Below are 26073 nucleotides of genomic sequence, written 5' to 3' on the forward strand. Positions count from 1 at the left end.
TGGAGATTTCTGTATGCCAACACGAGACAATACTGAGAGATGGCTCCTCCCCCCCAGCACACAGCAGGTGATTGACAGCCTCAGCTGTGCATGTTTCCCTATGAGACGGTGTAGAGGGCTGTGTGTGCGTGTGTCCATTCCCTCCACTCAGATCTCACATTACACTCAGCTCCCTGCTCTATGCTGTGCAATGTCACATCAGATCCCTGCCTTCTGGGCTCAGAAATGTGGCTTCAGTTCTGGACTTTGTAAACTGCAACAGAATCGCCTAGAGCAGTGGTCTCCAAACTGCAGGGCAGGGGCCGGATGTGGCACTTTGCTCGCTTTTATCCGGCCCTTGGGATGCTATTTTTTTCACTGGCACCAATCACACCAATGATGGGGCACATTTCCTGCCAATCACACCAATGATGGGGCACATTTCCTATCAATGATACCAATGACATCATTGATGGGGCACATTTCCTACCAGTGATGGGGCACATTTCCTACCAGTGATGGGGCACATTTCCTACCAGTGATGGGGCACATTTCCTACCAGTGATGGGGCACATTTCCTACCAGTGATGGGGCACATTTCCTACCAGTGATGGGGCACATTTCCTACCAGTGATGGGGCACATTTCCTACCAGTGATGGGGCACATTTCCTACCAATGATGGGGCACATTTCCTACCAATGATGGGGCACACTTCCTACCAGTGATGGGGCACATTTCCTACCAGTGATGGGGCACATTTCCTACCAGTGATGGGGCACATTTCCTACCAGTGATGGGGCACATTTCCTACCAGTGATGGGGCACATTTCCTACCAGTGATGGGGCACATTTCCTACCAGTGATGGGGCACATTTCCTACCAGTGATGGGGCACATTTCCTACCAATGATGGGGCACATTTCCTACCAATGACGCCAATGATGCGGCACATTTCCTACCAATGACATCAATGATGGGGCACATTTCCTACCAATGATGGGGCACATTTCCTGCCAATGATGGGGCACATTTCCTGCCAATGATGCGGCACATTTCCTACCAATGACGCCAATAATGAGGCACATTTCCTACCAATGATGCCAATGATGGGGCACATTTCCTACCAATGACGCCAATGATGAGGCACATTTCCTACCAATGACGCCAATGATGAGGCACATTTCCTACCAATGACCCAATGATGGGGCACATTTCCTACCAATGACCCAATGATGGGGCACATTTCCTACCAATGACGCCAGTGATGGGGCAGAATTCCTCCCACTGACACCAATGAGGGAGGATTGTATACTCCCACTGACAATGGGGCGTTTTTATATCCCCAAATTCCACAGTCCGGCCCTCCTAAAGTGTAAAGGACAGTAAACTGGCCCTTTGTTTAGAAAGTTTGGAGACCCCTGACTTAGGGTATCATAAGGGCAGCCAGAAAAGAACAGTGTAAACTCCTGGAGGCTGCGCTGCCTTAGGCCCTGAAGTGACTCTTCTAGGTCCAAGTCCACTTGCAGGACTTTGTTTTCAGGAAGGTGAAAATTGTCTATGTAAATACTGTGAAATGGGAGGGGGAGGAGAATCTCCAGATGAGGGGGAAAAATCGATCTCTGCTGGCGTGGTTGGGGCCCTTTTGGTGGTGCACTAATGATGATGCTGAGGCCGGGCTTTCAGATTCTCTCAGTTCGAGGAGATGAGAACTCGGGAAGGGCTCTGGCAGCAATAATTTCACCAAGGCTTAGCAGTACCGAACAGGAAAAGCAACAAGTGCGGGGGAAGGGGTTATGTGGATCTGAGCTAACAAGGGTAATCCAGACACTTCATGTGTCCCACATACCCCCCCCCCCCTCCCTCCCTCCCATTGTGCCTTTCTTTCTGTAAATTGCAGTAAATCTTATCTGAGAAGTATAATTGTGTGCAGGGTCATCTAACCCTGCCTGACAGGCTGTGCTGTGACTTGTAGTTCCTCTGAATGTGTTTCTCCAATAAGAAACCTAGACCTGTGATGGTGTGCTCGGTGCTGAGACTCCCAGCAAATCGTCTTTTATTATCAATTATTGATCAGTGAGTTTCTAATGTCCTGTGCTGTGCTGACAACACACTGCCTCTGCTGCACTGAAATCCAAGGCAGAGTTGTCAGTCCTACCTGCTGTGCTACAGAACACCTCCCCCCTTATGTTATGGAGATGGGGTGAGGTATTCTGTCAGGTAGGAATTGGGTTGAGGCTCACAGTGTGCAGTGATATCCGAGGAAGACATTTCAGTTCAGGAAAGAAGCGGGTACACTGGGGGGGGGGGGGGAGGATTTAACATGAGGGAGGGGGGGTGGGATTTGGCTGAGGATGTGTTACATGAGAACTGAAGATATAAAAGGTATTGAGAAAAATGAGGGGGAGGGGTTCATACTCGTGTCATGAGGTTTTTTTTTTTTCTTTTCATTATTTGTGTCTCTCAGTTTCTTCTATGTAAACAAAAGAATCAAAAGTTTATTCTGTGACTTTGTATCTGTTTTATTTTGTTTCTAATTTTTATTTTTTTATTTTTTTTGTTTCAGATGATCCTCTGGGATTGGGATTTGAAGCAATGGTACAAACCTCAGTATCAGGTCCGTCCAATCAGAGAAATCCCTTCACAAAACGTCATAAAACTCAAAATACATCTCATCACTTCCATCGGCGGAGACAAAGTATAGACCGGATACATCCTAAATATAGAGCCATTTATCCAACTGTCCATCCGGAGCCTCTGGTTTATAGACCGGATACATCCTAAATATAGAGCCATTTATCCAACTGTCCATCCAGAGCCTTTGGTTTATAGACCGGATACATCCTAAATATAGAACCATTTATCCAACTGTCCATCCAGAGCCTCTGGTTTATAGACCGGATACATCCTAAATATAGAACCATTTATCCAACTGTCCATCCAGAGCCTCTGGTTTATAGACCGGATACGTCCTAAATATAGAGCCATTTATCCAACTGTCCATCCAGAGCCTCTGGTTTATAGACCGGATACATCCTAAATATAGAGCCATTTATCCAACTGTCCATCCAGAGCCTCTGGTTTATAGACTGGATACATCCTAAATATAGAACCATTTATCCAACTGTCCATCCAGAGCCTCTGGTCTATAGACCGGATACATTCTAAATATAGAACCATTTATCCAACTTCCCATCCAGAGCCTCTGGTTTGTAGACCGGATACATCCTAAATATAGAGCCATTTATCCAACTGTCCATCCAGAGCCTCTGGTTTATAGACCGGATACATCCTAAATATAGAACCATTTATCCAACTGTCCATCCAGAGCCTCTGGTTTATAGACCGGATACATCCTAAATATAGAGCCATTTATCCAACTGTCCATCCAGAGCCTCTGGTTTATAGACCGGATACATCCTAAATATAGAACCATTTATCCAACTGTCCATCCAGAGCCTCTGGTTTATAGACCGGATACATCCTAAATATAGAGCCATTTATCCAACTGTCCATCCAGAGCCTCTGGTTTATAGACCAGATACCTCCTAAATATAGAGCCATTTATCCAACTGTCCATCCAGAGCCTCTGGTTTATAGACCGGATACATCCTAAATATAGAGCCATTTATCCAACTGTCCATCCAGAGCCTCTGGTTTATAGACCAGATACCTCCTAAATATAGAGCCATTTATCCAACTGCCCATCCAGAGCCTCTGGTTTATAGACCGGATACATCCTAAATATAGAGCCATTTATCCAACTGTCCATCCAGAGCCTCTGATTTATAGACCGGATACATCCTAAATATAGAACCATTTATCCAACTGTTCCTCCAGAGCCTCTGGTTTATAGACCGAATACATCCTAAATATAGAAACATTTATCCAACTGTCCATCCAGAGCCTCTGGTTTATAGACCGGATACATCCTAAATATAGAGCCATTTATCCAACTGTTCCTCCAGAGCCTCTGGTTTATAGACCGGATACATCCTAAATATAGAGCCATTTATCCAACTGTCCATCCAGAGCCTCTGGTTTATAGACCGGATACATCCTAAATATAGAGCCATTTATCCAACTGTCCATCCAGAGCCTCTGGTTTATAGACCGGATACATCCTAAATATAGAACCATTTATCCAACTGTTCCTCCAGAGCCTCTGGTTTATAGACCGGATACATCCTAAATATAGAGCCATTTATCCAACTGTCCATCCAGAGCCTCTGGTTTATAGACCGGATACATCCTGAATATAGAGACATTTATCCAACTGTCCATCCAGAGCCTCTGGTTTATAGACCGGATACCTCCTAAATATAGAGCCATTTATCCAACTGTCCATCCAGAGCCTCTGGTTTATAGACCGGATACATCCTAAATATAGAACCATTTATCCAACTGTCCATCCAGAGCCTCTGGTTTATAGACCGGATACATCCTAAATATAGAACCGTTTATCCAACTGTCCATCCAGAGCCTCTGGTTTATAGACCGGATACATCCTAAATATAGAACCGTTTATCCAACTGTCCATCCAGAGCCTCTGGTTTATAGACCGGATACCTCCTAAATATAGAACCATTTATCCAACTGTCCATCCAGAGCCTCTGGTTTATAGACCGGATACATCCTAAATATAGAACCGTTTATCCAACTGTCCATCCAGAGCCTCTGGTTTATAGACCGGATACATCCTAAATATAGAACCATTTATCCAACTGTCCATCCAGAGCCTCTGGTTTATAGACCGGATACATCCTAAATATAGAACCGTTTATCCAACTGTCCATCCAGAGCCTCTGGTTTATAGACCGGATACATCCTAAATATAGAACCATTTATCCAACTGTCCATCCAGAGCCTCTGGTTTATAGACCGGATACATCCTAAATATAGAGCCATTTATCCAACTGCCCATCCAGAGCCTCTGGTTTATAGACTGGATACATCCTAAATATAGAGCCATTTATCCAACTGCCCATCCAGAGCCTCTGGTTTATAGACTGGATACATCCTAAATATAGAACCATTTATCCAACTGTCCATCCAGAGCCTCTGGTTTATAGACCGGATACATCCTAAATATAGAGCCATTTATCCAACTGCCCATCCAGAGCCTCTGGTTTATAGACCGGATACATCCTAAATATAGATCCATTTATCCAACTGCCCATCCAGAGCCTCTGGTTTATAGACTGGATACATCCTGAATATAGAACCATTTATCCAACTGTCCATCCAGAGCCTCTGGTTTATAGACCGGATACATCCTAAATATAGAACCATTTATCCAACTGTCCATCCAGAGCCTCTGGTTTATAGACCGGATACATCCTAAATATAGAGCCATTTATCCAACTGCCCATCCAGAGCCTCTGGTTTATAGACCGGATACATCCTAAATATAGAACCATTTATCCAACTGTCCATCCAGAGCCTCTGGTTTATAGACCGGATACATCCTAAATATAGAACCGTTTATCCAACTGTCCATCCAGAGCCTCTGGTTTATAGACCGGATACATCCTAAATATAGAACCATTTATCCAACTGTCCATCCAGAGCCTCTGGTTTATAGACCGGATACATCCTAAATATAGAGCCATTTATCCAACTGCCCATCCAGAGCCTCTGGTTTATAGACTGGATACATCCTAAATATAGAGCCATTTATCCAACTGCCCATCCAGAGCCTCTGGTTTATAGACTGGATACATCCTAAATATAGAACCATTTATCCAACTGTCCATCCAGAGCCTCTGGTTTATAGACCGGATACATCCTAAATATAGAGCCATTTATCCAACTGCCCATCCAGAGCCTCTGGTTTATAGACCGGATACATCCTAAATATAGATCCATTTATCCAACTGCCCATCCAGAGCCTCTGGTTTATAGACTGGATACATCCTGAATATAGAACCATTTATCCAACTGTCCATCCAGAGCCTCTGGTTTATAGACCGGATACATCCTAAATATAGAACCATTTATCCAACTGTCCATCCAGAGCCTCTGGTTTATAGACCGGATACATCCTAAATATAGAGCCATTTATCCAACTGCCCATCCAGAGCCTCTGGTTTATAGACCGGATACATCCTAAATATAGATCCATTTATCCAACTGCCCATCCAGAGCCTCTGGTTTATAGACTGGATACATCCTGAATATAGAATCATTTATCCAACTGTCCATCCAGAGCCTCTGGTTTATAGACCGGATACATCCTAAATATAGGACCATTTATCCAACTGTCCATCCACAGCCTCTGGTTTATAGACCGGATACATCCTAAATATAGAACCATTTATCCAACTGTCCATCCAGAGCCTGTGGTTTATAGACCGGATACATCCTAAATATAGAACCGTTTATCCAACTGTCCATCCAGAGCCTCTGGTTTATAGACCAGATACATCCTAAATATAGAGCCATTTATCCAACTGTCCATCCAGAGCCTCTGGTTTATAGACCGGATACATCCTAAATATAGATCCATTTATCCAACTGCCCATCCAGAGCCTCTGGTTTATAGACCGGATACATCCTGAATATAGAGCCATTTATCCAACTGTCCATCCAGAGCCTCTGGTTTATAGACCGGATACATCCTAAATATAGATCCATTTATCCAACTGTCCATCCAGAGCCTCTGGTTTATAGACCGGATACATCCTAAATATAGAACCATTTATCCAACTGTCCATCCAGAGCCTCTGGTTTATAGACCGGATACATCCTAAATATAGAACCATTTATCCAACTGTCCATCCACAGCCTCTGGTTTATAGACCGGATACATCCTAAATATAGGACCATTTATCCAACTGTCCATCCACAGCCTCTGGTTTATAGACTGGATACATCCTGAATATAGAACCATTTATCCAACTGTCCATCCAGAGCCTCTGGTTTATAGACCGGATACATCCTAAATATAGATCCATTTATCCAACTGTCCATCCAGAGCCTCTGGTTTATAGACCGGATACATCCTAAATATAGAACCATTTATCCAACTGTCCATCCAGAGCCTCTGGTTTATAGACCGGATACATCCTAAATATAGAACCATTTATCCAACTGTCCATCCAGAGCCTCTGGTTTATAGACCGGATACATCCTAAATATAGAACCGTTTATCCAACTGTCCATCCGGAGCCTCTGGTTTATAGACCGGATACATCCTAAATATAGAACCGTTTATCCAACTGTCCATCCAGAGCCTCTGGTTTATAGACTGGATACATCCTGAATATAGAGCCATTTATCCAACTGTCCATCCAGTGCCTCTGGTTTATAGACCGGATACATCCTAAATATAGAACCGTTTATCCAACTGTCCATCCAGTGCCTCTGGTTTATAGACCGGATACATCCTAAATATAGATCCATTTATCCAACTGTCCATCCAGAGCCTCTGGTTTATAGACCGGATACATCCTAAATATAGGACCATTTATCCAACTGTCCATCCACAGCCTCTGGTTTATAGACCGGATACATCCTAAATATAGAACCATTTATCCAACTGTCCATCCAGAGCCTCTGGTTTATAGACCGGATACATCCTAAATATAGATCCGTTTATCCAACTGTCCATCCAGAGCCTCTGGTTTATAGACCGGATACATCCTAAATATAGAACCGTTTATCCAACTGTCCATCCAGAGCCTCTGGTTTATAGACCGGATACATCCTAAATATAGAACCGTTTATCCAACTGTCCATCCAGAGCCTCTGGTTTATAGACCGGATACATCCTGAATATAGAACCATTTATCCAACTGTCCATCCAGAGCCTCTGGTTTATAGACCGGATACATTCTAAATATAGAGCCATTTATCCAACTGTCCATCCAGAGCCTCTGGTTTATAGACCGGATACATTCTAAATATAGAGCCATTTATCCAACTGTCCATCCAGTGCCTCTGGTTTATAGACCGGATACATCCTAAATATAGAACCGTTTATCCAACTGTCCATCCAGAGCCTCTGGTTTATAGACCGGATACATCCTAAATATAGAACCATTTATCCAACTGTCCATCCAGAGCCTCTGGTTTATAGACCGGATACATCCTAAATATAGAACCGTTTATCCAACTGTCCATCCAGAGCCTCTGGTTTATAGACCGGATACATCCTGAATATAGAACCATTTATCCAACTGTCCATCCAGAGCCTCTGGTTTATAGACCAGATACATCCTAAATATAGAACCATTTATCCAACTGTCCATCCAGAGCCTCTGGTTTATAGACCGGATACATCCTAAATATAGAACCGTTTATCCAACTGTCCATCCAGAGCCTCTGGTTTACAGACCGGATACATCCTAAATATAGAACCATTTATCCAACTGTCCATCCAGAGCCTCTGGTTTATAGACCGGATACATCCTAAAAATAGAGCCATTTATCCAACTGTCCATCCAGAGCCTCTGGTTTATAGACTGGATACATCCTAAATATAGAACCGTTTATCCAACTGTCCATCCAGAGCCTCTGGTTTATAGACCGGATACATCCTAAATATAGAACCGTTTATCCAACTGTCCATCCAGAGCCTCTGGTTTATAGACTGGATACATCCTGAATATAGAACCATTTATCCAACTGTCCATCCAGAGCCTCTGGTTTATAGACCAGATATATCCTAAATATAGAACCATTTATCCAACTGTCCATCCAGAGCCTCTGGTTTATAGACCGGATACATCCTAAATATAGAACCATTTATCCAACTGTCCATCCAGAGCCTTTGGTTTATAGACCGGATACATCCTAAATATAGAATCATTTATCCAACTGTCCATCCAGAGCCTCTGGTTTATAGACCGGATACCTCCTAAATATAGAGCCATTTATCCAACTGTCCATCCAGAGCCTCTGGTTTATAGACCGGATACATCCTAAAAATAGAGCCATTTATCCAACTGTCCATCCAGAGCCTCTGGTTTATAGACCGGATACATCCTAAATATAGAACCGTTTATCCAACTGTCCCTCCAGAGCCTCTGGTTTATAGACTGGATACATCCTGAATATAGAACCATTTATCCAACTGTCCATCCAGAGCCTCTGGTTTATAGACCGGATACATCCTGAATATAGAACCGTTTATCCAACTGTCCATCCAGAGCCTCTGGTTTATAGACCGGATACATCCTAAATATAGAACCGTTTATCCAACTGTCCATCCAGAGCCTCTGGTTTATAGACTGGATACATCCTGAATATAGAACCGTTTATCCAACTGTCCATCCAGAGCCTCTGGTTTATAGACCGGATACATCCTAAATATAGAACCGTTTATCCAACTGTCCATCCAGAGCCTCTGGTTTATAGACTGGATACATCCTGAATATAGAACCATTTATCCAACTGTCCATCCAGAGCCTCTGGTTTATAGACCAGATATATCCTAAATATAGAGCCATTTATCCAACTGTCCATCCAGAGCCTCTGGTTTATAGACCGGATACATCCTAAATATAGAACCATTTATCCAACTGTCCATCCAGAGCCTCTGGTTTATAGACTGGATACATCCTAAATATAGAACCGTTTATCCAACTGTCCATCCAGAGCCTCTGGTTTATAGACCGGATACATCCTAAATATAGAACCATTTATCCAACTGTCCATCCAGAGCCTTTGGTTTATAGACCGGATACATCCTAAATATAGAATCATTTATCCAACTGTCCATCCAGAGCCTCTGGTTTATAGACCGGATACCTCCTAAATATAGAGCCATTTATCCAACTGTCCATCCAGAGCCTCTGGTTTATAGACCGGATACATCCTAAAAATAGAGCCATTTATCCAACTGTCCATCCAGAGCCTCTGGTTTATAGACCGGATACATCCTAAATATAGAACCGTTTATCCAACTGTCCCTCCAGAGCCTCTGGTTTATAGACTGGATACATCCTGAATATAGAACCATTTATCCAACTGTCCATCCAGAGCCTCTGGTTTATAGACCGGATACATCCTGAATATAGAACCGTTTATCCAACTGTCCATCCAGAGCCTCTGGTTTATAGACCGGATACATCCTAAATATAGAACCGTTTATCCAACTGTCCATCCAGAGCCTCTGGTTTATAGACTGGATACATCCTAAATATAGAACTATTTATCCAACTGTCCATCCAGAGCCTCTGGTTTATAGACCGGATACCTCCTAAATATAGAACCATTTATCCAACTGTCCATCCAGAGCCTCTGGTTTATAGACTGGATACATCCTAAATATAGAACCATTTATCCAACTGTCCATCCAGAGCCTCTGGTTTATAGACCGGATACATCCTGAATATAGAGGCATTTATCCAACTGTCCATCCAGAGCCTCTGGTTTATAGACTGGATACATCCTAAATATAGAACCATTTATCCAACTGTCCATCCAGAGCCTCTGGTTTATAGACAGGATACATCCTAAATATAGAACCGTTTATCCAACTGTCCATCCAGAGCCTCTGGTTTATAGACCGGATACCTCCTAAATATAGAACCATTTATCCAACTGTCCATCCAGAGCCTCTGGTTTATAGACAGGATACATCCTAAATATAGAACCGTTTATCCAACTGTCCATCCAGAGCCTCTGGTTTATAGACCGGATACATCCTAAATATAGAACCGTTTATCCAACTGTCCATCCAGAGCCTCTGGTTTATAGACTGGATACATCCTGAATATAGAACTATTTATCCAACTGTCCATCCAGAGCCTCTGGTTTATAGACCGGATACATCCTAAATATAGAGCCATTTATCCAACTGTCCATCCAGAGCCTCTGGTTTATAGACCGGATACATCCTGAATATAGAGCCATTTATCCAACTGTCCATCCAGAGCCTCTGGTTTATAGACAGGATACATCCTAAATATAGAACCGTTTATCCAACTGTCCATCCAGAGCCTCTGGTTTATAGACCGGATACATCCTAAATATAGAACCGTTTATCCAACTGTCCATCCAGAGCCTCTGGTTTATAGACTGGATACATCCTGAATATAGAACTATTTATCCAACTGTCCATCCAGAGCCTCTGGTTTATAGACCGGATACATCCTAAATATAGAGCCATTTATCCAACTGTCCATCCAGAGCCTCTGGTTTATAGACCGGATACATCCTGAATATAGAGCCATTTATCCAACTGTCCATCCAGAGCCTCTGGTTTATAGACTGGATACATCCTGAATATAGAACCATTTATCCAACTGTCCATCCAGAGCCTCTGGTTTATAGACCGGATACCTCCTAAATATAGAACCATTTATCCAACTGTCCATCCAGAGCCTCTGGTTTATAGACCGGATACATCCTGAATATAGAACCATTTATCCAACTGTCCATCCAGAGCCTCTGGTTTATAGACGGGATACATCCTAAATATAGAATCATTTATCCAACTGTCCATCCAGAGCCTCTGGTTTATAGACTGGATACATCCTGAATATAGAACTATTTATCCAACTGTCCACCCAGAGCCTCTGGTTTATAGACCGGATACATCCTAAATATAGAACCATTTATCCAACTGTCCATCCAGAGCCTCTGGTTTATAGACTGGATACATCCTAAATATAGAACCATTTATCCAACTGTCCATCCAGAGCCTCTGGTTTATAGACCGGATACCTCCTAAATATAGAACCATTTATCCAACTGTCCATCCAGAGCCTCTGGTTTATAGACCGGATACATCCTAAATATAGAGCCATTTATCCAACTGTCCATCCAGAGCCTCTGGTTTATAGACCGGATACATCCTAAATATAGAACCATTTATCCAACTGTCCATCCAGAGCCTCTGGTTTATAGACCGGATATATCCTAAATATAGAACCATTTATCCAACTGTCCTTCCAGAGCCTCTGGTTTATAGACCGGATACATCCTAAATATAGAGCCATTTATCCAACTGTCCATCCAGAGCCATTCCTCTTATTCCCTAAGGCTCCATGCACACTGAAGCTGATAAACTGCAGTTTATTGGAGTTTGGGCGTTTTTTGTAAAAGCCCATAAACTCCACTCTATGTTAGCCTATGTGTCCATGCACACATGGACGTTTTTCAGCTTTAATGAGCAGTGGAGTTTATGGGCTTATTTCTGAACGCCAGAAATTCGCGTTCAAAGTGCCGTTTTTCAGCGGCAAAAAACGACAAACGCTCATTAACGCTCGTTCATTAGTGTTCGGCATTCTATTTTTCAATGCATTGTGGGATTTTTGGAGTGTCCTCTGTGTATTTTTATAAAAAACGCCCATTAACGCTAACGCTGTAAAACGCTCATTAACGCTCATTAACGCTAGTATAAAACGCTGTTAAAAGCAGGTTTTTCAACCAGCGTTTTCTGCCAGCAATCTGGCGTCCAGAAATAGCTTTTTTGAGCTTCAGTGTGCATGGAGCCTTATTCATGTGACTGTTGGGTTCCATGTGTGGTCGCCATTCTTGTAGACCTCAGTTGGTTCTTTGTGTGTGTGACCCGTATTTGTCCCTTTGTATACACCGTAATGTATGTAGTTTGATGATCTGTAACATTTGGTATTTTGTTGTAGAACGCTGGCGGTGGGAACGGCGTGGACCTCTCGGTGCTGAACGAGGCCAGGAACATGGTCTCTGACCTGCTGGTGGACCCCTCCCTCTCGCCTCAAATCGTCTCATCACTACGCAGCATTAACAGTCTAATGGGGACGTTCTCCGGCTCCTGCCGACCAAAAGTCAACCCTTTCACCCCCTTCCCCGGGTTCTACCCATGTGCCGAGATGGAAGACCCCATGGACAAAGGAGAGAGAAAGTTCCACAAGGTTCGGGAGGGGTTTATCCTTGTGGTAGATGTTTCAGAAGGGACAGAAGATCCCGGCCAATCTACGCACACGTGGCTGGGGCCTTTGTGCGAATTCTCAAGCCCTCTTCTGCCATAGCATGCATTGAATGTTGTGGTTTGGTAGCAGTAGTAATAATAATAGAACATTTTTTGCCCCCTGCTGCCCCCCAAATTCCCCCTCCCCTCTTTATTCTTTAGAATGATGTTTATCGGGAAAATACTGCACTATGGCCACTAGATGGAGCTTGTGATCATAGAAAATACATATTTACTGTGATCATCAGCTCCACCTAGTGGCCATAATGCCCATTTCACATTTTTCTGCCTCATAACGTTCCATTTCACTTCCATTTACACTGATTTTGACAAACCGCTCTGCAGTTTATTTTAATATATACACCCAATAATATACAGTGGGGGAAATAATGATGGGCTTCCCTGCAGATGGTGTAAGTTTTGCCCACTTACATAGAAATGAAGGGTCTATCATTGTTATCAGAGGTGTATTTTATATGATGGAGACAGAATATCAACCAAAAATCCAGAAAACACATCATACAAATGTTATAAATGGAGTTGCCGTTCAGTGAGTAAAATAAGTATTTGATCCCCAAGCAAAACATGACTTAGTAGTTGGTGGAGAAACCCTTGTTGGTGATCAGAGGTCAGACGTTTCTTGTAGGTGGTGATGAGGTTTTCACATCTCAGGAGGGATTTTGCTCCTCTCTTCTCTACAGATCTCTAAATCCTGAATGTTTCTTGGCAACTCGAAGTTTCAGCTCCTCCATACATTTTCTATAGGATTAAGGTCTGGAGACTGGTTAGGCCACTCCATGACCTTCATGTGCTTCTTCTTGATCCACTCCTTGGTTGCCTCGGCGCAATGTTTTGGGTCATTGTCATGCTGGAAGACCCGTCCATGACCCATCTTCAGTGTTCTGGATGAGGGAAGAAGGTTCTCCTCCAAGATCTTACAATACATGACCCCGTCCATTGGCCCCTCAATGTGGCAAAGTCGGCCTGTACCTTTAGCAGAGAAACGGCCCCAAAGCATCATGTTTCCACCTCCGTGTGACTGTAGGGATGGAGTTCATGTTTCCACCTCCGTGTGACTGTAGGGATGGAGTTCTTAGGGTCATAGTCAGCATTTTTCTTCCTCCAAACACAGCGAGGCGAGTTATTGCCAAAGAGCTCAATTTTAGGTCTCATCTGACCACAGAACTTTCTCCCCCAATCCTTCTCTGAATCATTTAGATGTTCATTGGCAAACCTCAGATGTTCCTGTCCATGTGTCTTCCTGAGGAGGGGGACCTGTACATGTGTCTTCCTGAGGAGGAGGACCTGTACATGTGTCTTCCTGAGGAGGGGGACCTGTACATGTGTCTTCCAGAGGAGGGGGACCTGTACATGTGTCTTCCTGAGGAGGAGGACCTGTACATGTGTCTTCCTGAGGAGGGGGACCTGTACATGTGTCTTCTTGAGGAGGGGGACCTGTACATGTGTCTTCCTGAGGAGGGGGACCCGTCCATGTGTCTTCCTGAGGAGGGGGACCTGTCCATGTGTCTTCCTGAGGAGGGGGACCTGTCCATGTGTCTTCCTGAGGAGGGGGACCTGTACATGAGTCTTCCTGAGGAGGGGGGACCTGTACATGAGTCTTCCTGAGGAGGGGGGACCTGTACATGTGTCTTCCTGAGGAGGGGGACCTGTACATGTGTCTTCCTTAGGAGGGGGACCTGTACATGTGTCTTCCTGAGGAGGGGGACCTGTACATGTGTCTTCCTGAGGAGGGGGACCTGTACATGTGTCTTCTTGAGGAGGGGGACCTGTACATGTGTCTTCCTGAGGAGGGGGACCCGTCCATGTGTCTTCCTGAGGAGGGGGACCTGTCCATGTGTCTTCCTGAGGAGGGGGACCTGTCCATGTGTCTTCCTGAGGAGGGGGACCTGTCCATGTGTCTTCCTGAGGAGGGGGACCTGTACATGTGTCTTCCTGAGGAGGGGGACCTGTCCATGTGTCTTCCTGAGGAGGGGGACCTGTACATGTGTCTTCCTGAGGAGAGGGACCTGTACATGTGTCTTCCTGAGGAGGGGGACCTGTCCATGTGTCTTCCTGAGGAGGGGGACCTGTACATGTGTCTTCCTGAGGAGGGGGACCTTGCGGGGGCTGCAGGATTTCAATCCATGGCGGTGTATTGTGTCACCAATGGTTTGTTTGGTGACTGTGGTCCCAACTGCCTTGAGATCCTTCACAAGCTCCTCCCATGTAGTTCTGGGCGGATCCCTCACTTTTCTCATGACCATCCTCACCCCATGAGGAGAAATCTTCCATGGAGCTCCAGACTGAGGACAATTGATGGTTATTTTGTATTTCTTCCATTTGTGAATAATCTCTCCAGCAGTTGTCTCCTCTCACCAAGCTTCTTGCTGATGGTCTTGTAGCCCATTCCAGCCTTGTGCAGGTCTCCAATCTTCTCCCCGACATCCTCTGACAGATCTTTGCTCTTCCCCATGATGGTGAGGATTGGAGGGAAGGGATTCTGTGGACAGGAGTCTTCTATACACATAACGAGTTGTCGTTAGGAGAACCTTCTTACATTGACAGGACTGATCTGTGTACCACATGAGCACCTACTGGAGCCAGTCTGTGGGGGGGCAGAATTATTGTTGGGTGGGAGGGGATCAAATACTTATTTTACTCCATTTATAACATTTGTATTGTGTGTTTTTTTTCTGGAGTTTTGGTTGATCTTCTGTCTCTATCATATAAAATACACCTCTGATAACAATTATAGACCCTTCATTTCTATGTAAGTGGGCAAAACTTACAGAATCTGCAAATCATTATTTCCCCTCTGTATACAGGCATGCGGTGGAAGTATAGAACACGTTTATAGCAGGATTCACGTTAGAAGTGCTGCGGCACAACTAGAGCTGCACAATTAATCGTCAAGAATCGTTATCGTCGATCTTGACAAAAGTGTTTCACAATTCTTTCTACGCAAAGAATTCTCTCGGCTCTTCTGAAGCCTTCAAAAGAACGGAAGAGAAAAACCGGGCAGAGAATCGAAACATTTGAACATCAGTATAAACAATTGTATCAATTTGTCAGTGGAAGAGACTTTGTGTGTAAGTGAAAAATGTAACCCCTGAAACACTAAACCTTTTTCTGACATTTGTCGGTTTCAAGTTAAAATAATTTTTTATTTTTTTTTGCTAGAAAATTACTTAGAATCCCCAAACATTATATATATATATATATTAGTAGACACCCTAGAGAATAAAATGGTGGTTGTTGCAATATTTTATGTCGCACTGTATTTGCGCAGAGGTCTTTCAAATGCAATATTTTTTTTAAAAAATTACTTTAACCACTTGAGACCCGCGCTATAGCCGAATGACGGCTACAGCGCGGATCTCCTTTGCCGGGACTACGTCTATTGGCGTCGTCCCGTGCACAAACGGCCTGCGCGCTCTGTGATCGGCGAGTCTTTGAGACTCGCCTGATCACCGATCCGAGCAAGGGGTCGATCCCAACCCCTTATCACATGATCAGCTGTCAGCCAATGACAGCTGATCATGTGATATAACGGAGCCGGTAATCGGCTATTATTCCTCCTCGCGCTGACAGCGCGAGGAGAAAAGAAAAGAGCCGATCACCGGCGGCCGTGATCGGGACATCAGTCCCGATCATGGCCAGCCCTGCCAGTGCCCACCTGCCCCCTGCCAGTGCCCACCTGCCCCCTCATCACTAAACAATTAAAAAATAAGTGCCCCCCCGTCAGTGCCACCCAGCAGTGCCCATAGTGTCACCCAGCAGTGCCCACAGTGCCACCCAGCAGTGCCTACAATCTGCCTCAACAAAGGTGCTGCACCCCAGTGCCACATATCTGTGCCCATCAGTGTCATCTACCAGTGCCCAGCAGTGCCGCCTATCAGAGCCACCTATCAGTGCCCATCAGTCCCATCTATCAGTGGTACCTATCAGTGCCCCTTAGTGCCACCCATCCGTGCCACCCATCCGGGCCACCCATCTGGGCCACCCATCCGTGCCATCTTATCTGTGCCCATCTTTGCCCATCAGTGCCGCCTTATCTGTGCCCATCGGTGCCGCCTTATCTGTGCCTATTAGTGCCGCCTTAAAGGGGTTGTAAAGTAAAAATTTTTATTTTTTTAAAATAACAAACATGTTATACTTACCTCCACTGTGCAGCTCGTTTTGCACAGAGTGGCCCCGAACCTGCTCTTCTGGGGTCCCTCGGCGGCTGTCTCTGCTTCCTCCCGCAGGTGCTTCTCACGTTAATGCGAGCTCCCTCACATTGGTGAGAAGCACCTGCGGGCGCGCTCCCGTAATACAGCCGGCGGCTATAGCCGCTCGCTGTAGCACAAGGCCCCGGCGCGCTGCGTCATTGGATGTGATTGACAGCAGCGCGAGCCAATGGCTGCGCTGCTTTCAATCCATCCACTCCAGCCAATCAGCGGCCAGGCTGAGCGGCGAAGAGGACGGCGGGGGATTTTCGAGGGGTCAGGTAAGTAAAACGGGGGGACTGGGGGCGCATAGAATAGAATGCATTAAGGTGAAAAAACATTTACCTTTACAACCCCTTTAACTATGCCTATCAGTGCACTTCAATAAAGGAGAAAAATGACCTGTTTGCAAAACAAACTATTAAACATGATTTTTTATTTATTTTTTTTGCATCTTTTTTTGTTTAGCAAAAAATAAAACTCCGAGCTGTAATTAAATACCACCAAAAGAAAGTTCTATTTGTGGGAAAAAATGATAAAAATTTCATTTGGGTACAGTGTTGTATGACCGCGCAATTGTCATTCAAAGTGCATCAGCGCTGAAAGCTGAAAATTGGTCTGGGCAGGAGGGGGGTTTAAGTGCCCAGTAAGCAAGTGGTTAATGAATAAAAAAAAAAGAAAAAACAGTAAAGTTAGCCCATTTCATTTTTGCAAAATGTGAAAGATTTTACGTTGCGAGAATCCTGAGAGAATCGCAATCTTTTTATCCTGAGCAAAACAACCGAGATTCTCATTTTGGCCAGAACCGTGCAGCTCTAGGCACATCGCTGACCCATTGGTGGATCTCCGCATCGAGGTGCCATCGCAACATGAAATAAACCGCGTACGTTACCACGGCGCAAATGTAGGACTCTAATCTGTCTGTTGCGGACAGCGTTGTATTTGTCGCCGCTTCACCCTTCTGCCCAGAACACGTCTTCCCTTCGTATTCCTAAAGAGACGGAAGATCTCAATGCTTGTTTTGGGTTCATTTCCTCCAGAAAGTATTGAAGCTCAAAGTTCGTCACGACCGATTGGGAGGTGTTACTGGTAGGTCAGCATTCCCTTTAACCCAGGGCTCGACAAGCCCCAGGTTGTCATGGCGACAAGAAATTTGGACCTGGCGCCAGGGCTGCCTCCCGAATGCTCCACATACCCCGTGTCCCCCCCCCACCTGCTATGTTTCCTGGACTCCACTTGCCCATCTGCGGACCCGGTACCGGCATAGCGGGTGACACCGAGTAGATGGGATGGTCCCCATTGACCATTTCCCCAGCCATCAAGGCCAGGAAATATCGTAATATGCGGTGCGATGTGCATTATAGTACATTCAGTGGTACACAGGAGAGGCATTGGGGGGGGGAGGGGTGTTATTTATAGGCCCTGGAAGTCTCATGAAAGAGAAGCTGTCACCAAAAAATATCACAAAGGCAGGGATATGCAATTAGCCGACCTCCAGCTGTTGCTAAACTACAAGTCCCATCATCCCTCTGCCTCTGGGTGTCATGCTTGTGGCTGTCAGAGTCTTGCTATGCCTCATGGGAATTGTAGTTCTGCAACAGCTGGAGGTCCGCTAATTGCATATCCCTGACATAGGGAGACTTATCCCCCCCCCCCCCCCCCAATATAGGGGAGAAAAAAGTGATTGTCATTTTTTTTTTTTTTTTAAATAGCAAACATATCATAATTACCTCCACTGTGCAGCTCGTTTTGCACAGAGTGGCCCCCAATCCTCCTCTTCTCCTCCCCATATCAGGTAACCCCCCCTAGGAGAAGCGCTCTCCCGGGGGATTACCTTGCGGGTGCGCTCCCGAGTCCAGCATTGGGTGTCCATAGAGGCCGAATGCAGCACTCGGCACCGCCGTTGCCTGCGTCATTGGATTTGATTGACAGCAGTGGGAGCCAATGGCTGCGCTGCTATCAATCTATCCAATCAAGAGCCTGGAGCCTGTGGAGAGAGAGACAGCGTGTCCCCACAACTGAAAGAAGGGGTACAGGTAAGTAAAACAGGGGGAGGGGGGGTGGTGACTGCCAGATGTTTTTTCACCTTAATTCAAAAAACACAAACCTTTACAACTCCTTTAAAATATATATATATATATATATATAAAAGGTGGCAATGCAGCTCTGTCTAATATATTCCTCCAATAAATGAAATATTAAAGTAAAACGTGAATGAAAAAATAGCTGCATCTCAATGTGAGATCCACACAATAATATAAATGACAAAGGAAAAGCTGCGCTACAAATTCCTGCAAAAAAACACATATAATTAACCCATATAGTGTATGTGAAATAAATGGTCGTGCAAAACTACTCCAAACAAATTCACATTAAACAATAATAAACTAAATGAAAAATATAAAATAAACCATAAAATAATAAATGCCTCTAATGTCCAAATATCGGTATATAGATAAACCGCACTCCGGAAAAAAAAAGAGGTTAAATAGTCCAAACTACAAATGCAACGATGTTTCTTACGCCCCCCAAAGTGATGTTATTATTTATTATTTTCTTTATTTATTGCCATTTATTTCACATACACTATATGGGTTAACTATATATGTTTTTTTTATAAAAAGATTTTTATATTTTAATTGTAAAAAATGTAACTTACACCCAAGAATATAAAATTAACCCCTATAAAAAAATAAAAATTGACCCCCCCCCCCACCACATATACACATGTACAAAAGTAAACGCAGGTGAAGGGGCTCCTACGCCTGAAAATGTTGATTGCCATGAACATATCGCTGCGAATGCCGGAATGAGAGCAAAAGTTCTACCACCAGCTACTTTCACACTGAGGCACTTTTCAGGCGTTTTGGCGCTAAAAATAGCGCCTGAAAAATGCTTCCCCCAGTGTGAAAGCCCGAGTGCTTTCAGAGTGGGGGGCGGTGCGCTTGTGTGGCGCCAAAAAAAAGTCCTGCAAGTAGCATCTTTGGGGCGGTGTATACAACGCTTCTACACCGCCCCTGCCCATTGGAATGAGTGGGCCGCGCTTCGGAATCGCCGCAACAAAGGCGCTTTTAACCCCTTCTTCAGCTGCTACTGCTAACAGACCCGCCACCCCACTGTGAAAGCAGCCTTACCCTAAACTGACCTACAGGGGGCTTTTAAAATGTCGCCTATGGAAAGTCTAGGTTACTGCAGTTTGTCGCCATTTCACGGGCGCATGCAAATTTAAAGGGTTACTAAACCCTTGTTTGCTTTTTTTTTTTTTTTAAATAACAAACACGTCATACTTCCCTCCTCTATTCAGTTGGTTTTGCACAGAGTGGCCCTGATCCTCCTCTTCTGGGGTCCCTCAGCGGCCCTGGCGGCTCCTCCTCACGTGCCCCCCCCGTCAGGAGAAGCGTTGTCCTTTCCGGGACACCCGTGCGGCCACGCTCCCGTGTCCGGCTTCTGAGTCTATAGACACAGAAAGCAGAACTCTGCCCCGCCCCTCCCCCGGTGCCCACGTCATTGTGTTTTGATTGACAGCAGCCGGAGCCAATGGCTGCACTGCTATCTATCCAATCGGGACATGAGACACAAGCCATAGCTGGTATTCTCGTCCCCGGGGCGAGAAATACGGGGCTCAGCTAAGTAAAATGGGGGGGTCCAGGGGGGGGGGGGTGCTGCAGCATGATGAGAAGGTCTTTCACCTTAATACATAGAATGTATAGAACCTTGAGGGTTTACAACCCCTTTAAGGCGCAACATGTTTGGTATCTGTTTACTCGGTGCAACTTTGACTTTTATATTTGCCCCCTAAAACTTACTTTTATTGTTTTTCTACTGAAATTTTGTTTGTATTAGGTGTTTGCGGCAGTATCGTGTAACAAAAAAATTAGAACTGCCACCATTTTATTCTCTGGGGCAGTGATGGCGAGCCTCGGCACCCCAGATGTTTTGGAACTACATTTCCCATGATGCTCAGGCACTCTGCACTGTAGTTGGGAAATGTAGTTCGGAAACATCCGGGGGTGCCGAGGTTCTCCATCACTGCTCTTATTGGGGTGTCTGCTTTCAGAAAATATATCATGTTTGGGGGGGTTTTATGTAATCTTCAGGCCTAAAATGCAAAAACTGCTCTGGCTGTGGAAGGGTTAAAGGATGATTTGGGAACATGTTACATGTTCTGCCCATAAGCTTTGTTAGAAAAACTGCCTCCCAACTTTTTTTTTTTTTTTTTACGAGCTCCTAGCTTCAAAGCAAAATTTTCATGCCCTGCTTTAACCCGTCACAAAGATTTTTCAGCACGCTGGATTCAGTGTTGATTTGTATGTCTGGGGCTCCTCGGATAAAGACGGTCCTTTTATTTCTTCTGCAGGGACTGAACAGCCGCAGCAGCCTGCCCACCCCACAGCTGCGCCGGAGCTCTGGAGCGTCGGGTCTGCCCTCTATGGAGCTGGCGGCCTCTCGGTGGGAGCGCAGTAATGGAAAGCGTTCCCACCAGGATTACAGCAGCTCAAGGTGAGGAAATTCTTCTTTTTCCCGGATAAAATGTCATTATGAATAGAAAAAATTGTAAGAGGAAGAGGAGACTTTTTTTTTTTTTTTTTTTTTCTGAAGTATCTGACCACATTTATGTATTTATTATACAGTATAGACACGGAATATCTGATCCTTCTGAAGGTTGTCCAGCAGAGGGCGCCTTTGAGCATCGCTCCAAATTGTTTTACACTGATAAAGCTCCTCTATAATCTGCGAGGAGCTCCGAATATTTGACTTTTTTATTTTATTTTTTTATGTGAACTTGTCACTTTTTTCTATTTTATTTATATGCATCACATAGCAAATGTAATTATCGATCACCATATATAATTATACAGTTCTATTGATAAATTATGTGAAATATGAGACCTATTCAGTTACATGGGAGGTGAATGGAACCAAAAACAAAATGCCAATCAAATGATTTTAATAAAATGTCACGATTTACAGCGCATCTGGAAAGTATTCACCGCACTGCACTTTTTCCACATTTTATTATGTTACAGCCTTATTCCAAAATGGATTCAATTCATTCTTTTCCTCAAAATTCTGCAAACAATTCCCCATAATGACAACGTGAGAGAAGCTTGTTTGAAACTTTTGCAAATTTAATGAAAAGAAAAATTCCATGTACATAAGTATCACAGGCTCCTCCCATGTACACAGGTATCACAGGCTCCTCCCATGTGCACAGGTATCACAGTCTCCTCCCATGTGCACAGGTATCACAGTCTCCTCCCATGTACATGGGTATCACAGTCTCCTCCCATGTACATGGGTATCACAGGCTCCTCCCATGTACATGGGTATCACAGGCTCCTCCCATGTACACAGGTATCACAGTCTCCTTCCATGTGCACAGGTATCACAGTCTCCTCCCATGTACACAGGTATCACAGTCTCCTCCCATGTGCATGGGTATCACAGGCTCCTCCCATGTACACGGGTATCACAGGCTCCTCCCATGTACACAGGTATCACAGGCTCCTCCCATGTACACAGGTATCACAGGCTCCTCCCATGTGCACAGGTATCACAGTCTCCTCCCATGTGCACAGGTATCACAGTCTCCTCCCATGTACATGGGTATCACAGTCTCCTCCCATGTGCACGGGTATCACAGTCTCCTCCCATGTACACGGGTATCACAGTCTCCTCCCATGTACACGGGTATCACAGTCTCCTCCCATGTACACGGGTATCACAGTCTCCTCCCATGTACACGGGTATCACAGTCTCCTCCCATGTACATGGGTATCACAGTCTCCTCCCATGTACATGGGTATCACAGGCTCCTCCCATGTACATGGGTATCACAGGCTCCTCCCATGTACATGGGTATCACAGGCTCCTCCCATGTACATGGGTATCACAGGCTCCTCCCATGTACATGGGTATCACAGGCTCCTCCCATGTACATGGGTATCACAGGCTCCTCCCAAGTACACGGGTATCACAGGCTCCTCCCACGGACACGGGTATCACAGGCTCCTCCCACGGACACAGGTATCACAGGCTCCTCCCACGGACACAGGTATCACAGGCTCCTCCCACGGACACGGGTATCACAGGCTCCTCCCACGGACACAGGTATCACAGGCTCCTCCCACGGACACAGGTATCACAGGCTCCTCCCACAAACACAGGTATCACAGGCTCCTCCCACGGACACAGGTATCACAGGCTCCTCCCACGGACACAGGTATCACAGGCCCCTCCCACGGAGACAGGTATCACAGGCTCCTCCCACGGAGACAGGTATCCCAGGAGTCTGTGATACTTATGTACATGGGATTTTTTTTCTTCTTAATAAATTTGCAAAGATTTCAAAAAACTTCTATCACGTTGTCATTATGGGGGATTGTTCCAACCCAATTTTCCTTTTTGTGGGATTACAGCTGTAATACGATAATATCACATTGGGGTGAAATAAACAAACAAACCACGAGACGGGTGGGTGGGCAGAAGGGCAAGGGTGACGGGGAAGAGCAGGGAAGGATAGGGGTTTGACAGGATGGTCAGGGGTGTGCCTGAGAAGCATAGGGGTGTGACAGGATGGTCAGGGGTGTGCCTGGGAAGGATAGGGGTGTGACAGGATGGTCAGGGGTGTGCCTGGGAAGGATAGGGGGTGTGGCAGGATGGTCAGGGGTGTGACTGAGAAGAATAGGGCTGTGACAGGATGGTCAGGGGTGTGCCTGAGAAGGATAGGGGTGTGACAGGATGGTCAGGGGTGTGCCTGGGAAGGATAGGGGGTGTGGCAGGATGGTCAGGGGTGTGACTGAGAAGAATAGGGCTGTGACAGGATGGTCAGGGGTGTGCCTGAGAAGAATAGGGCTGTGACAGGATGGTCAGGGGTGTGCCTGGGAAAGATAGGGGTGTGACAGGCTGCTCAGGGGTGTGCCTGGGAAGGATAGGGGTGTGACAGGATGCTCAGGGGTGTGCCTGGGAAGGATAGGGGTGTGACAGGATGGTCATGGGTGTGCCTGAGAAGAATAGGGCTGTGACAGGATGGTCAGGGGTGTGCCTGGGAAGCAACAGTAGAAATACTCTTGCACATAAGTATGGTAGCCCAACACCTATTGGGGAGATGATCCACTTCTCAGGGGATATCGTTTTTGCCTTGCTGCCCTCCAGGGGTGGAGTGTCATTACTGTCACTAGAAAGAAGGGGTCAGAGGTGTGCCTGGGAAAGGGGGGGGGGGCTGTGACGGGGAAGGTCAGAGGTTTCTTTTGGATGGGCAGGGGTGTGGCAGGGAATAGGGTTGTAGCAGGGAAGGTCAGAGATGTGTCTGGGAAAGGTGGGGTGTAGCTCGGTATGGGGAGCGGAATGTAATGGCGGGCATGGCTCGGCATGGGGGGCGGATGTAATGGCGGGCATGGCTTGGCATGGGTGGCATGGCTCGGCATTGGGGGCGGGATGGCATGGGGGGCGGATGTAATGGGGGGCATGGCTCGGCATGGGGGCGGGATGTAATGGGGGCATGGCTCGGCATGGGGGGCGGATGTAATGGGGGGCATGGCTCTGCACGGGGGGCTGGATGTAATGGTGGCCATGGCTCGGCACGGGGGCCGCGATGTAATGGTGGCCATGGCTCAGCAGTTATTGAAATGACTTTTATGTCATGCAATGATTGCACATCGGACAGATGTTGCTGTCCCTCTTCAGCGGTGACACAATGGAGGGGCGGGGATGGAGGGACGGGGATGGAGGGACGGGGATGGAGGGACGGGGATGGAGGGACGGGGTGCCAGCAGCTTTCGCTTTCCAAGTGCAGTTCAGATTGTCCGGAAATGACTCTGATGGTGACTATTGATTGGAGTCGCCATAAATCCCCCTTTTCACCGCATTCTATTCTTATCCGCGTATTACTTTGGCTTTCTAATGTAGACCTAAATGGGATCATTAAATAAATGTATTAAAACATGAATTCCCTCCATGATGCCATAAAATGACACCAACCGAATAGAGAATTTTAGAGGAAATGCAAAGGATGGCGTTTGTGTGCCCGGTGGGTCCCTCGACCCGCTTAGAGGCGTTGTCTTTGCTGAAGAGAAGTATTATTGTTCAGCTGGAGCCTCTGATTGGATGGCTGTCCCTGAATGCCTTGAGCTACTGAGCACTGTAAATAACAGTTTTTTTTTCAGCAAAGCAGATAAGGAGAGTTTATTATCATTATCTATGGCAGGCTGAAATATGCAGCTTCTGAACACTTTACCAGTTGGTTCTTCAGAGAAGTATGCCCCGGATGTGACAGTTCACGCCCTCTAAATACGAGTACCTCTTGGTACAGCTTCCAGCTGCCTTGTATTTCGGCCTGTCATAGATTTTTGCAGGTTGCTGGCAGTGGGGCCAGATGCTGCAACCGTGCCTCCCAGGGCACGAAAATGCCAGGGCAAAGAATGGGGGGGACAGCAGGGCAGTGTAAAGGGGGGGGGGGGTCAGCAGGGCAGTGTACAGAGGTTGTCAGCAGGGCTTTTTTGTTTGGGGGGGGGGGGGGTCAGCAGGGCAGTGTACAGAGGTTGTAAGCAGGGCAGTGTATGGGGGGGGGTCAGCAGGGCAGTGTACAGAGGTTGTAAGCAGGGCAGTGTATGGGGGGGGGGTCAGCAGGGCAATAGATAGTCAGTAGTTTGTTGGGCAGTGTACAGGGGTCAGCAGGGCAGAAGATAGGATGGCAGGGCAGGGGACAGCAAGGCAGATGATAGGGATGGCAGGGCAGTGTACAGGGGGTCAGCAGGGCAGAAGATAGGGATGGCACGGCAGTGTACAGGGGGTCAGCAGGGCAGAAGATAGGGATGGCAGGGCAGTGTACAGGGGGTTCGCAGGGCAGAAGATAGGGATGGCAGGGCAGGGAACAGCAGGGCAGATGATAGGGATGGCAGGTCAGTGTATAGGGGGGGCAGCAGAGCAGTGTACGGGGGGGGGTTCAGCAGGGCAGTGTATGGGGGGTCAACAGGGTAGTGGATAGGATCA

General features: G+C 45.9%; 1 protein-coding gene across 1 annotated transcript in view; it reads left to right on the plus strand.

Moving 5' to 3' along the window:
- The window catches only part of PDE3B (phosphodiesterase 3B), a 140151-nt gene that overhangs the window by 47273 nt on the left and 66805 nt on the right, over positions 1 to 26073 (plus strand). Inside the window, 3 exon segments of the mRNA XM_077453679.1 lie at positions 2543 to 2593; positions 12570 to 12818; positions 21440 to 21582. Coding sequence (XP_077309805.1) covers positions 2543 to 2593; positions 12570 to 12818; positions 21440 to 21582 — 443 coding nt within the window.

Source organism: Lithobates pipiens, unplaced genomic scaffold (genome assembly GCF_037356315.1).
Source record: "Lithobates pipiens isolate NorthernLeopardFrog02 unplaced genomic scaffold, aLitPip1_a1.2 Scaffold_24, whole genome shotgun sequence".
Classification (NCBI taxonomy): domain Eukaryota; kingdom Metazoa; phylum Chordata; class Amphibia; order Anura; family Ranidae; genus Lithobates; species Lithobates pipiens.